General features: G+C 40.1%; 1 protein-coding gene across 2 annotated transcripts in view; it reads left to right on the top strand.

Annotated features, from left to right (window-relative positions):
- slc8a2b (solute carrier family 8 member 2b) overlaps positions 1 to 13,138 on the top strand; it is a 124,571-nt gene that overhangs the window by 103,982 nt on the left and 7,451 nt on the right. For both annotated transcript variants that reach the window (XM_036558405.1, XM_036558414.1), the window contains one exon: positions 11,528 to 11,631. In XM_036558405.1, coding sequence (XP_036414298.1) covers positions 11,528 to 11,631 — 104 coding nt within the window. The remainder of the gene's footprint in view (positions 1 to 11,527; positions 11,632 to 13,138) is intronic.

The following is a 13,138-nucleotide window of genomic DNA, read 5'->3' as shown; positions in this document are numbered from 1 at the left end:
AATACTGGATTAGTAAAAGTTTTTTTGCTTGAAGATTTATGTTTCTGGGAAGTTTTTCGCATCTGGCTTGTTACAAGTAACCTGCTCCGTAAGCGGCTAAGGAAAGTGAAAGGAAGAGCCGCTACATGTTGTCAGAAAACTCTGCTCATTGGAAAGCAAGTCTAGAAGTTGATCCGTATTCCCGTATCTGAAAGAAAAGGAAAAATAGGACGAACCTCAAACGATTGAAACTGGAAAGGTGTGCCTGACAACGACATCGAAGGTGAGCTGTATTCTGCAGATGTTATCAAGTAAGTCCCTGCGCTAAAAACAGCTGCCATTGAAACGGCAATAAGAAGTAAAAAGAAGTCGTACCAACTAATGCCATACAACGATAAAGTAACTGGTTAAGCTAGCCACGTCTGGAGCAATTTGGTAATCTTGCACCTTGGATGGAAACAGCTGTGCATTAGTATTTTTTTGAAAAAAGGAATTTTTAGAACTTTTGCCTGGCAGATTGTGCATTGATTATTAAAGATGACTGAAAGTTCTAGAAACCAGCTTACCATTGAAGAATTTAGGCAAAGTAGAATGCCAAAACTCACGGAAAGGGCATTAAATGAGAAGTTTAAGGGAAAATTGCTCAGCTTACCATAAAAATTAAAAAGTTGGATGATCTCATGGCAGATGATGGCAACCTTTGCAAAGTGATAGAGCTGCTGCAAGGCGATTTCTTTAACTTGTGTGAAGAAATTTCTGTGATTAATGATGCAGTAGTTGCCTTGATTGACAAGGAAGAAAAGGAATTAGATCAGGAATGGTTTAATACTAAAATGGCAACAGTAACTAGTTTTACTGAGAAAACCAAGAAATGGATCCGGTTCCAGCATGATAAACAAAATGAGGGAAACATTACAGATCCTGGAAAAGATGTCCTGTATGAAGCAGTGGAGGATGAAGTGGACATGGGAGATAGTGTTTCACAGATTAGTTTAAGAGACTGCAGACCTAAAAGCAAGCATGGCTCTATAACTTCATGTCGATCAGCAGGTTCAGAACGTAGCTCATTGTCCTCAGTGCGTATGAGAGAGGTTGCACATGCTGCAGCTTTGGAAAGAAAGCAAGCCCTTGATCTCCAAGAAGCACAACTTAAAGCTAAAAGGGAGCAGCTAGCAGTTGAAATTGCACTGGCTGAATCCAGTGCAAGGCTGAAGGTGTTGGAAATATATGAGGATGAGCAAAGCGGTACGAACAGCTATGTCTCTAAGAGGTTATCCAGAGTTAAAGTAGAGGGAAAACAAGAGAATTATCCACAAACACATCCATCCATTCAAAGAAAGGCTACCTCAAGGCAATTAGATATGCCATTGCAGGTTTCAGATGGTCCATGTACACAAAGGCATCGGTCAGAGTGGCAGAGTCAAACACAAAATGCAAGACGTGACAGGGACCTCCAGGAGGTGCTGCATAGGCAGAGTGTCATCACTGAAATGCTTGTCAAGCAGCATAATCTGTCAAGTCTGCCACGCAAGGATGTGACAGTATTTAAAGGTGATTCTCTCTCCTATAAGTCCTTCTTTCGGGCATTTGAGCATGCTGTAGACAGCAAGGCTGATAGTCCTCAGGACAAATTTTATTACTTTGAGCAGTATACCAGTGGTGAGCCACAGGAGCTTGTCCGTAGCTGTGAGCATATGGTACCAGAAAGAGGCTATGAAGAAGCCAGAAGGCTACTCCAGAAGCACTATGGTGAGGGGTTGAAAATTGCCAGTGCCTGCATGGACAAAGCACTTAACTGGCCGCCTATCAAATCAGAAGATGGTAAGGCATTGAATGCATATGCACTTTTTCTGACTGGATGCAAGAACACCATGGGTGATCTGGAATTCATGGAAGAAATGGATAATTCTACTAATATGAAGGCCATTGTTTCAAAACTTTCTTACAAATTGCGTGAGAAGTGGAGAGTAATAGCCTTTGAGATTCAAGAGAAAGGAAGAAGGCCGGCCAGGTTCTCAGAACTGGTTGAGTTCATCGTTCGACAGGCTAAAGTAACCATGGACCCACTGTTTGGCAATTTATTGGAAGGTCATCCATCAGCAGACAAAAAAGACAAGTCTAAGAAGGAAAGGATATCCAAGAAAGAAGGACAAAAGGGAAGTAGCTTCGTCACAGATGTCGCAGCTTCTAAAGAGAAAAATGAACAAGATGTGACAAACAAAAAAGCTGCTGTAGCTGCATCTCAGAAACACTGTGTCTATTGCCATAACAAACACATGATTGCAGAATGCAATAAGATCAAACAGTTACCACATGAAGAAAGAATAGATTTTTTGAAGTCTAAAGGGCTTTGCTTCAGGTGTCTTACACAGGGACATCGCAGCGAGGACTGCAAGAAGAGAGCCAAGTGTCAAACATGCCATCAGCAACATCCAGACATACTGCATGTGGACAAGGAAGACAGTGTGGCTACTGATGGAAAGGAAGAAGCTGACCCTGAAAACAAAGAGCTCTCCAGTGCCTGCATATCACTGGAACGAGAAGTATGCGTGTATACTGGGGCCAGAGTGGAGTTTGCACTAGCTGTTGTGCCGGTCAGGGTCAAATCAAAGAAGAGTGATAGGTATGTAGAAACATATGAGTTCATTGATCCCGGCAGCACAGCAACCTTTTGCACTGAGGACCTCCAAAGACAACTGAAACTTAGAGGGCGAAAAACACAAATTCTTCTTAGAACAATGAGTTGCAACAAGGCCAATGATGGTAAGGTGATGAAGACTTTCATTCTCTCAGACCTGGAGGTGTGTGGTGTAGAAGAGTGTACTTGTATTGAACTGCCTAAGGTCTTCACCAGCAGCTATATCCCAGTGAAGAAAGAGAATATCCCCCGACAGGAAGACATCGCAAGGTGGCCTTACCTGAAACAGGTACGTCTACCCAGTGTACAGGCTGAGGTGGGTCTACTCATAGGCACCAACATTCCAAAAGCAATGGAACCATGGCAGGTTGTACACAGTGAAGGAGAAGGTCCTTATGCAGTAAAAACAGCCCTTGGTTAGGTGGTTGGTGGGCCATTGAGAGGACGATGTGGTCTGGGGATTGACAGTGACCTGCTGCAGAGCCATACAGTCAATCGCCTCTTGGTCCTGGAAATAGAAGAGCTGTTACACCAGCAATATGATGCAGACTTCTCAGAGTGCAGCTATGAGGAGAAAGAAGAAATGTCACTGGAAGACTACAAGTTTATGCGTCTAGTCACTAGCTCTGCAAGGCTAGTTGATGGCCACTACTGCATAGGTCTGCCATTAAAAGATGAGTCCCTAATCATGCCAAACAATCGCTTTATTGCTGAACAACGTGCCATCAACCTCAAAGGCAAGCTCAGAAGGAATGCAGACTTCCATGAAGATTATAAGACCTTTGTGAAAGAGATAATTGGGAGTGGCTATGCAGTCCAGGTCCCTAGGGAACAGCTAAGTCGCTGTGACGGCAGGGTGTGGTACATCCCTGACCACGGGGTGTACCACCCCAAGAAAAAGAAGATACGTGTGGTGGTTGATTGCACAACTTCATACAAAGGAGTGTCTCTGAATGACAGCTGCTCCAAGGTCCAGACCTCACCAAAACGCTTGTTGGTGTCTTGACACGGTTCAGACAGGAACCGGTGGCATTAATGGCGGACATCAAGTCCATGTTCTATCAGGTCAGGGTCCCAGAAGAAGACACTGATCTTCTGTGTTTTCTGTGGTGGCCAGAGGGTGACCTTAGTAAAGAGGTTGAAGAGTTCAGAATGACGGTTCACCTTTTCGGTGCTACGTCTTCACCCAGTTATGCCTCCTATGCCTTACACAAAACAGCAAAAGATGGAAGAGTAACAGCTAGCCAAGAAGCGGTTGACACAGTGCTCTGCAATTTTTACGTGGATGACTGTTTAAAGTCAGTTGGATCTGACGCTCAGGCAGTTGCTCTGGTAAGAGAGCTCCAAGCTCAGTGTGCAAGTGGAGGATTCCACCTGACTAAATGGGTTAGCTCCAGTAAGGCCGTTTTACTTACCATTTCTGAAGAAGGCCCGGCCACCGAAGTAAAGGACTGGGACCTAAGCCACAGCGTACTTCCAATGGAGCGCGCCCTGGGTATTCAGTGGTGCACTAACTCAGACAGCTTCAAATTCCAGATGAAACTACAAGACAGGCCTATCTCAAGGAGAGGAATCTTGTCGATGAAGAGGTTAAGGGTCAGCGTGCACAGAAATGGCAAGAATGGTTGGCAGACCTACAACTGCGAGAAGGTTTTGCTGTAAGATGTGTTCAGCCAAATGGATTTGGACCCCTGCAGTCTGCAGAGTTACATCACTTTGCTGATGCATCAGAAAATGGCTATGGCACTGCTATGTACCTGCTCCTGACTGACGACAAGGACAAGAAGCAGTGGTTGCTGTTAAAATGGATCAGATGCTGCCACATGAACTTCAATTCCAACTCCAAGAATCCCATTTTGGACAGATAGCACCGCAGTTCTACGATACATCACAAATGAAAGCAGTCGCTTCAAGACATTCGTCGCTAATAGAGTTGCAGTGATAAGGGAACATTCACAGCCATCACAGTGGCAGTATGTACAGTCTGCAGTTAATCCAGCTGATCAGGCATCTAGAGGAATGAAAATGAGGGACTTCATTCAGAGCAAGACTTGGATACAAGGACCAAGTTTCTTAGTGAGATCCAGAAACGAATGGCCAGAGCAACCTGACCTTGGAGGCTCATCCATAGAAAATGATCCAGAGATCAAGCGCTGTGCAGTGGTAAGCATGGTAGGAGCGGAGGAAAGCGCTTCTGCAATGGACGTGTTAACGCCCAACCACATGTTGAAGACGGAACCGAACATCCCACCTGGAGTCTTCTCTAAAGATGATCAGTATGCACGTGAGAGAATGGGTAAGAGAATACTTACCATTACTCCAAGTGTGGCAGAAGTGGTCCAGACCAAAAAGGAACCTTCAAGAAGGGAGATATTGTGTTGATAGTAGATTATGCTGCCCCTCGTTATTCCTGGATAATGGGACGAATACTTAAAACACTACCAGACTCCAGAGGTATGGTTAGACGAGTCATTGTGCAGACCAAAACCAGCACATTGAACAGACCCGTGAGTAAACTGTGTCTGATACAAGAGGCAATGTAAAGAGACTCGCTGAACTCTTGAAATGACTTTTAGTCTTATTTAGCTTCTTAAGACTATAAATATTGTCAAATGTGTGTATAATGGCTCCTTTGTTGAATAAGTTTGGTAATTGTTCTGCCCACTGCATAGACAAATAGGGGCCGGAAATGTAGGAGCCATTTAAGAATCTTATAGTGTTCAGTAAACATTTTGCTTTTTTTTTATTCTGATATTGTGTTAAACCTTAATATAATTGCTTGACATGATATTTACTTGTATTGTTGTTGCAGTTAAAGAACCCCCTCTATGTAATATAGTAATGGAACATTCCATACAGCATCCATGAATGTGAGTGTTGAGTTAACAGATTTAAGACGGTCAGGTTAGGAGTAACATAGTTTTCTGACCAAAATCCTAACGAGCCAACTATGACTTGTAAACATCAATACTGGATTAGTAAAAGGTTTTTTTGCTTGAAGATTTATGTTTCTGGGAAGTTTTTCGCGTCTGGCTTGTTACAAGTAACCTGCTCCATAAGCGGCTAAGGAAAGTGAAAGGAAGAGCCGCTACAGTCCTGACTGAACAAGGGTTTGTTATGGTTTCTACAACAAAGTTGTCATAAACCCTTGCCAAGTATTCTGTATGTAATAAGCCTCAGTTAAATATTATCTGAATCTGTAGAAATGTGAGTTCAGATCATCTGGCATTGTCTGTTAGGGATCAGCCGAGCTGTCAGTCTATTCCAGTGAGGGCAAAATTAGTCAAGTCAAGTCAAATTTATTTGTATAGCGCTTTTTACAACTGATGTTGTCACAAAGCAGCTTCACAGAAATCCATTAAGAACGAGGCTCACAAGGGGGGACCCATCCTCCTCTGGTCAAACTACCTACAAAATTATTATACTACTAATATTAATAGTAGTAGTAGTAGTAGTAATAGTTAGGAGTCCATGAAAACTTCAGTGTAGGGTGGGCAGCTAGTCCAAGGCAGGTGGCGGTAGCTGGGCAAGTGGCGGTGACTGGGGCGTGGGCAACTGGGCAATTAAGTCCAGTTACATAGAAGGTATAGTGTAGACTTGTTCAGGAGAGCTATTTATTGTTTTTTATCTTGTAAGAAGACTTACTAGTTAAACAGAAGCTCCTTTTGCTACATGTAGTTTTGTGCATTGCTCTTAGTTCACAGTGTCAAATTATGAGTACCCCTGTGCTCATAGGCCCTTTTCAAGCGTTGCCACAGGGGGAGTGCTACATCACATCTCCATATTGAATTCAGTGGGCACTGTGTGGTCGGCTTTGGTAATAAGCAGGGCCTTCTCTGAATGAAGCAGATGTTGCCAAAACATGTATCTATTGTTCAGCATTGGTGCCTTTGTAGATGTGCACATCACCCATGCCATGTGCACTAATGCCTCCTCCCCCCATACCATCATACATATCGGCTTTTGCACTGTGCACTGATAAGCTGAGTGGTCTTTAGCCCAGAGGACGCAGTGCCCATGATTTCCAAAAACAATTTCAATTTTTAATTTGTTGGACCACAGGACAGGATTCTGTTTATATATGGTTTCTTCTTTGCATTTTAGAGTTTTAATTAGCATTTGTGGATGCAGCGATGAAGTGTTTTCATAAACAGTGGTTTTCAGAAGTGTTCCTGAGCCCATGCAGTGATTTCCACTAGAGAATCATGTCTGTTTTTAATGCAGTGCCGTCTGAGGGCCCAAAAGTCATTGCCAGCAAATACAGTTTTTTGGCCTTGTCCCTTGCATACAGAGATTTCTCCAGATTCTCTGAATCTTTTAATGACATTATGTACCATGGATGATGGAATCCACAAGTTCTTTGCTATTTTACGCTGAGAAATGTTATTCTTGAATTGTTGCACTATTTGTCCGTGCAGTCTTTCACAGAGTGGTGAACCCCATCCCCATCTTAACTTCTGAAAGATTCAGCCTCTCTGGGATGCTCTTTTTGTACTAAATCCTGTTACTGACCTGTTGCCAATTAACCACCAGGTGGTGTGTTTTTTTTTTTATTATTATTATTATTTATTTATTTATTTATTTGTTTGTTTGTTTTATTACACAACTTTACCAGCCTTTTGTTGCCCTGTCCCAACTTTTTTGAAACGTGTTATTGGCATCAAATTCAAAATGGGCATATATTTTTCAAAACACAATAAAATTTCTCAGTTTCAAAATTTTATATGTTGTCTTTGTATTATTTTCAATGAAATATAGGGCTTAAATTATTTACACATCATTGCATTTTTTTATTTACATTTTGCACAGCATCCCAATGTTTTTGGAAATGGGGTTGTAGATAGATAGATAGATAGAGTAAGAGCTAGATTGAGAGAGACAGAGAGAGCGAAAGCTAGCAAAGAGAGACAGGCACAGTAGAAAACGGAGAGAGAGAGGGAGATAGAGCTTGGCGTGATAGAAAACAAGGAGGGAGAGATCGAAAGATAGAGAGACTGCGCAAACACGAGAGAGACAGAGCAATAGAGAGTGTATGCGCTAGACAGAGTGAATGGGAGAAAATGCATTAGTGCCTGAAATCTCTCAGAAAAGAGAGCTTCTCCACTGTAAAACAATTATCACTTTAATCCGTATATATAAGTAAACTGCCAATTTTAAAATGTCATGTTCACTGAACATATAGTAGTAAGTTAACAGAGGAGTGTATGTTACTTTCAGTTAACTCATTATTTTAGGTAAAATAATTTTTTATGATTTTGTTTATAATGCCCTAAAAACATTGCTGAATCACTGCACATTTTGTTACTGTGTAGTTTCTTAAATAAAAAGTAGCAACTACACATTTTGTTGAGGATGGTATCCCAGAACAATTTTACAGTGACCTGGGCTAAAACAAAGCCCAGGCAAAGCCCCTGTTGAATCCTGTTGTATGTGAAGCATGTAACCACTCGATTTACGTGCAGAAAATCTGACCCCTGGCTGAAGAAAAGCTGGCTCAACTTACACTTAACACTGTTGCTGCCATTTAAATCTATTAAGAATGTATATAAATGTGCTTACTGTAGATTATGGCTGCAACAACTAATCAACATTATCGATTATATCGCTAAAATAGTTGTCAACAAAACATGTAATCAATTAGTTGGCTGAATGACATTTGCTCTTTTCATTTACATTGTGTGATAGAAAGAGGGAAATACAGATTGCAGTCAAAGATTAAATATGCTACAGTACAAGGTTTTGCATGAACCAAAAAAAAAAGAAACTGTTAAAACAATTCAGTTTCATTGACAATTTTAAAATTTCATGTCCGATACATAAAACTGTGTCCTGCAGGAGGCAAAACCGCAAAGAAGGAAACATAATGTTATCACACAGAATCTATTCCATCTTATTTATTTTTGATTTATCATTAACAGAGAAATAAAGCAGCTTATCTAGGACTGCTATGTAAAATTTGTTTCTGTTGTTCCTTCATTTTTCTGCACCTTTATAGAAATATAGATCATATATAATAATTTTTTTCTGTTCCTGTGCCCTTGATAAAACCTTTTTAGAAACATAAATAAGAAGATAGGATAGGTGTTTTAATGTTTTTATAAAGGAAGAATAAGCATTGTATTTCTTTTATTTTTTTGAATGAAATATTATTGCCAAACTACTATCTAAAATCTGCAGGATTTCAGTTCCTAATCAATTAATTGAAGTCATAATAGGCCCCTAATCTATTCTGAAAAAAATGTGATTAGTTGCAGCCCTACTATAGTTTGCTATAAAATTTGCAGAATATATTTACTATAGATGGATGAACTGGGTAAGCTCCAGAGTTTTTGATGAATTAGAGCAGTATGTTTGTCACTCATGAAATTGTCTTAGTTTGTTTTCCATGGTGTTAATGTTTATTTCTTTGTGCGTGTGCATGTGCATATACACTATATTGCCAAAAGTATTCACTCACCCATCCAAATCATTGAATTCAGGTGTTCCAATCACTTCCATGGCCACAGGTGTATAAAACCAAGCGCCTAGGCATGCAAACTGCTTCTACAAACATTTGTGAAAGAATGGGTCACTCTCAGGAGCTCAGTGAATTCCAGCATGGTACCGTGATAGGATGCCGCCTGTGCAACAAGTCCAGTCATGAAATTTCCTCGCTACTAAATATTCCACAGTCAACTGTCAGTGGTATTATAACTAAGTGGAAGCGAACAGGAATAACAACAACTCAGCCATGAAGTGGTAGGCCACGTAAATTGACAGAGAAGTGTCAGCGGATGCTGAGGCGCATAGCGCGCAGAGGTCACCAACTTTCTGCAGAGTCAATCGCTACAGACCTTAACTAAATGAACTAATCTTCATGTGGCCTTCAGATTAGCTCAAGAACAGTGCGTGGAGAGCTTCATGGAATGGGTTTCCATGGCCGAGTAGCTGCACCCAAGCCTTACATGACCAAGAGCAATGCAATGCGTCGAATGCAGTGGAGACGTGTTCTTTGGAATGATGAATCATGCTTCTCCCTCTGGCAATCCGATGGACAAGTCTGGGTTTGGCGGTTGCCAGGAGAACGGTACTTGTCTGACTGCATTGTGCCAAGTGTAAAGTTTGGTGGAGGGGGGATTGTGGTGTGGGGTTGTTTTTCAGGAGTTGGTTTCGGCCCTCTTTGTTCCAGTAAAAGGAACTCTTAATGCTTCAGCATACCAAGAGATTTTGGACAATTTCATGCTCCCAACTTTGTGGGAACAGTTTGGGGATGGCCCCTTGCTGTTCCAACATGACGCACCAGTGAACAAAGCAAGGTCCATAAAGACATGGATGAGCGAGTTTGGTGGAAGAACTTGACTGGCCTGCACAGAGTCCTGACCTCAACCTAACAGAACACCTTTGGGATGAATTAGACCGGAGACTGCGAGCCAGGCCTTTTCGTCCAACATCAGTGTCTGACCTCACAGATGTGCTTCTGGAAGAATGGTCAAAAATTCCCATAAACACACTCCTAAACCTTGTGGAAAGCCTTCCCAGAAGAGTTGAAGTTGTTATAGCTGCAAAGGATGGGCCTACATCATATTAAACCCTATGGATTAAGAATGGAATGTCACTCAAGTTCATATGCGTGTGAAGGCAGACGAGCGAATACTTTCGGCAATATAGTGTATGAGGAGTTTTTCAAAAAATACATTGATAGGCATAGTTCTTAAAATAATCACATGCTTTCATGACTGCTTATGTCCAGTGTATATCTGAACAGATTTACAAAGCAAAGTTGAGAATGTTTAAGCATAAGCATATTCACTTTAATATATTGAACTAGATCAGCTAAGCTCAATACATGGACTAACAAAATATGAATAAAGAAATTAGATAAGTATAACAGTACAAGTAAATGTTACACAATGTTTATATACATTACTGGGCAAAGGTCTGATGCACCAGATAAAATTATTTTTTAAAAAGCTATTTATTTGTGCAGTAAGTGTTTATAAGTAATATTACTAAAATAAATACAAATAACATTAATAGAATAAATAGTAATTTTATGTATGCCATTGTGCTCACTTCCATTTCCAAACCTCTTCTCGTGGCAGTCTGGGATTATTAGTAGTTATCATCCTCGGTACTCTGTTTGGCTCACCAATCCTTTTGTTAAATTTTAAAAAATTTAAAAAATGTTACATTTCTGTTAAATATGTTAAATCAGATGTGCTGGTGGTGGAATTGAACAAATCTATGCAATGACTAGGGGCAGTGAGGAGAAGTTCTGACCCAAACCTTTGTTTCTTACTAGTTCCTAAACCTACTTTTTTGAAAACAATGAAAAAATACTGGCAAAAATACACGTCTTACCCAGATAAATGAACCTTCACACACACACACACCATGTGTGTGAAGGTTCACATGTGCCAAAATTTGCGCAGTATTGTTATGTGTAGTTTTGTGCAGCCTTTTGAGCTGTTTGGGTCCTAAGAGATGATGCTTTTGTCATATGATGCATTAGTGTATGTGTCTGTGCATGGGGTGGGGTCCTCACGTTATTTTTGTAAATTATTTAGTGCATATGATTAAATATTAAAACAGGCAGTACCTTTCTGAAGTAATTTATGTGATTGTGTGTGTGTGTGTGTGTGTGTGTGTAGAGGAAGAAATTGTTTGGTTGCATTTGAGTAACTCGGTTTGGCTGATTGATCAGTTTCATTAACCTTGACGCAATATTAAGTATTTATGTGTGTGTTTTATGGTGTGTGTGTTTGTGTTTATAAATGAATGTGAATATGTATTTATCTAATTATGCAGCTGTTTTTTCCTTGCTCTTAGACGTTTTCTGCCCCTCTAGTGCAATTGATCAAGGTGAAGGTTCAAAGTTAACACTTGAAAACATAAATCTGTGTGTGTGTCTGTTTTTGCCTCTGTGTTCAGTCAAACCCTTCAAGTTAGGATCATCGACGATGAAGAGTATGAGAAGCATGAGAATTTCTTCATTGTCCTTGAGGAACCTCGCTGGCTGAAGAGAGGAATCTCTGGTATGTGTGTGTGTGTGTGTGTGTGTGTGTGTGTGTGTGTGTGTGTGTGTCTATGTTAGTGAGATAGAGAAAGAGAGCAATGCTATTTCTCATCTCAGCACTGTTGAAGTGCTTCTCAGAGCAAACTTTCAGCAGCTGGTTGAAACTCCTGTCAAGTCATGCAAAGATAAAATGTATATGAAGTGAGCAGTTGAGTACCTTTTGTATGTGTGTATTTATTTGACTTTGTTAATCCAGTAGACACATATTAGTGCTAAGCACCTTTCCCTCTCTGTTGTACTTTCTGTATCTTTCTCTTAAGTTCAGTTCAGGCTTTATTGGCATGACTACTTTATTTAGGGCTGTGACAATTAATTGATTAAATTTTATTACTTGACTTTTATAAAATAGATTGTCCTCTTGTTCTCTCTCTTGCATTTTCCTAGTTTGACCTTCGAACGATCTGTAGTTCCATTCTGAAACCCAGCTGTATACTGTTGCTATAACTGTAGTCTACTCATTTAAATACAGTCTTTAAATTGCAGCTTCTATGCTGGATCACATAATTATTTTTTTCTAGATACTGCAATGCTGTGGATTTGTTTATCACTAAGGTGCATTGAGTCTGAAGTAACAAATTAAACAGAACTCACCCCTGATGCCAGTAATTTCATCAGTATCAGTAACACTAGCACCTGAGGATGCCTTTGGCAGACTATGCTGGACAGATCTTGTGGGAGAACTCTAGATTAATCAACAATGTGCAAATAAAGTGAATAGAGCAGTTGGAACATGCGGCCACTGTTGTTTCACTAGGTGAGAAAAATAGAAACGAAAGAATCTTTTTTTCTGGTCAAATTATAGTAAACAAGACAAATTACTTGTGAATACCTGCTAAACTAATGAGGGTAATTGTGATTAAGTATTTTAATCTAAGCCCTAATATGATTGGGGACCATCACTGTGAATTTATAGTCTATGTACAGCAGTGTGTAAAAATACATGATATTCTAATTATATTTAATGCTTTATATTTTGGTATTACAGCACAAAACTATTACCTGATTGATACTACAGGATATTACAGTGGCACTAATTGCATATGCACCTACAATTTTTAATTAGTTTTAAGTGAGTTTTTAGTTAAATGGGAATATTTGCAAATATCTAGCAACTTCTTAGTTCTGTACAAAGCGCTATGTCTAGAAAATAAATAACGCTAATAGGCAGAAATGCAATCACTATATGAGGGAACTAAATTCACCTCAGATGGCAGACTGGCAAGCCACTGCTTAATGTAAGGATGCTTTGTAGCTTAGACAATAATCATGCAATGTTAAAGTAATAAAGTTGTTAGGTTAGCATCACATTTTTGGAACTTGGCTCATTATTACTCATGCAACCAGGGAAAGCCATTCTCAAATATAATATGTTAAATATAACAATATATAAGCCATGTAATTTTTTCAAGAGCCATCCCATATACCCCCCAAAATTATCTCCCCGCCCTTCCTTATAATTGTATTAA

Source organism: Colossoma macropomum, unplaced genomic scaffold (genome assembly GCF_904425465.1).
Source record: "Colossoma macropomum unplaced genomic scaffold, Colossoma_macropomum, whole genome shotgun sequence".
Lineage (NCBI taxonomy): Eukaryota > Metazoa > Chordata > Actinopteri > Characiformes > Serrasalmidae > Colossoma > Colossoma macropomum.
Note: the sequence above shows the minus strand (reverse complement) of the source record. Positions and strands in the feature narration are given on the sequence as shown.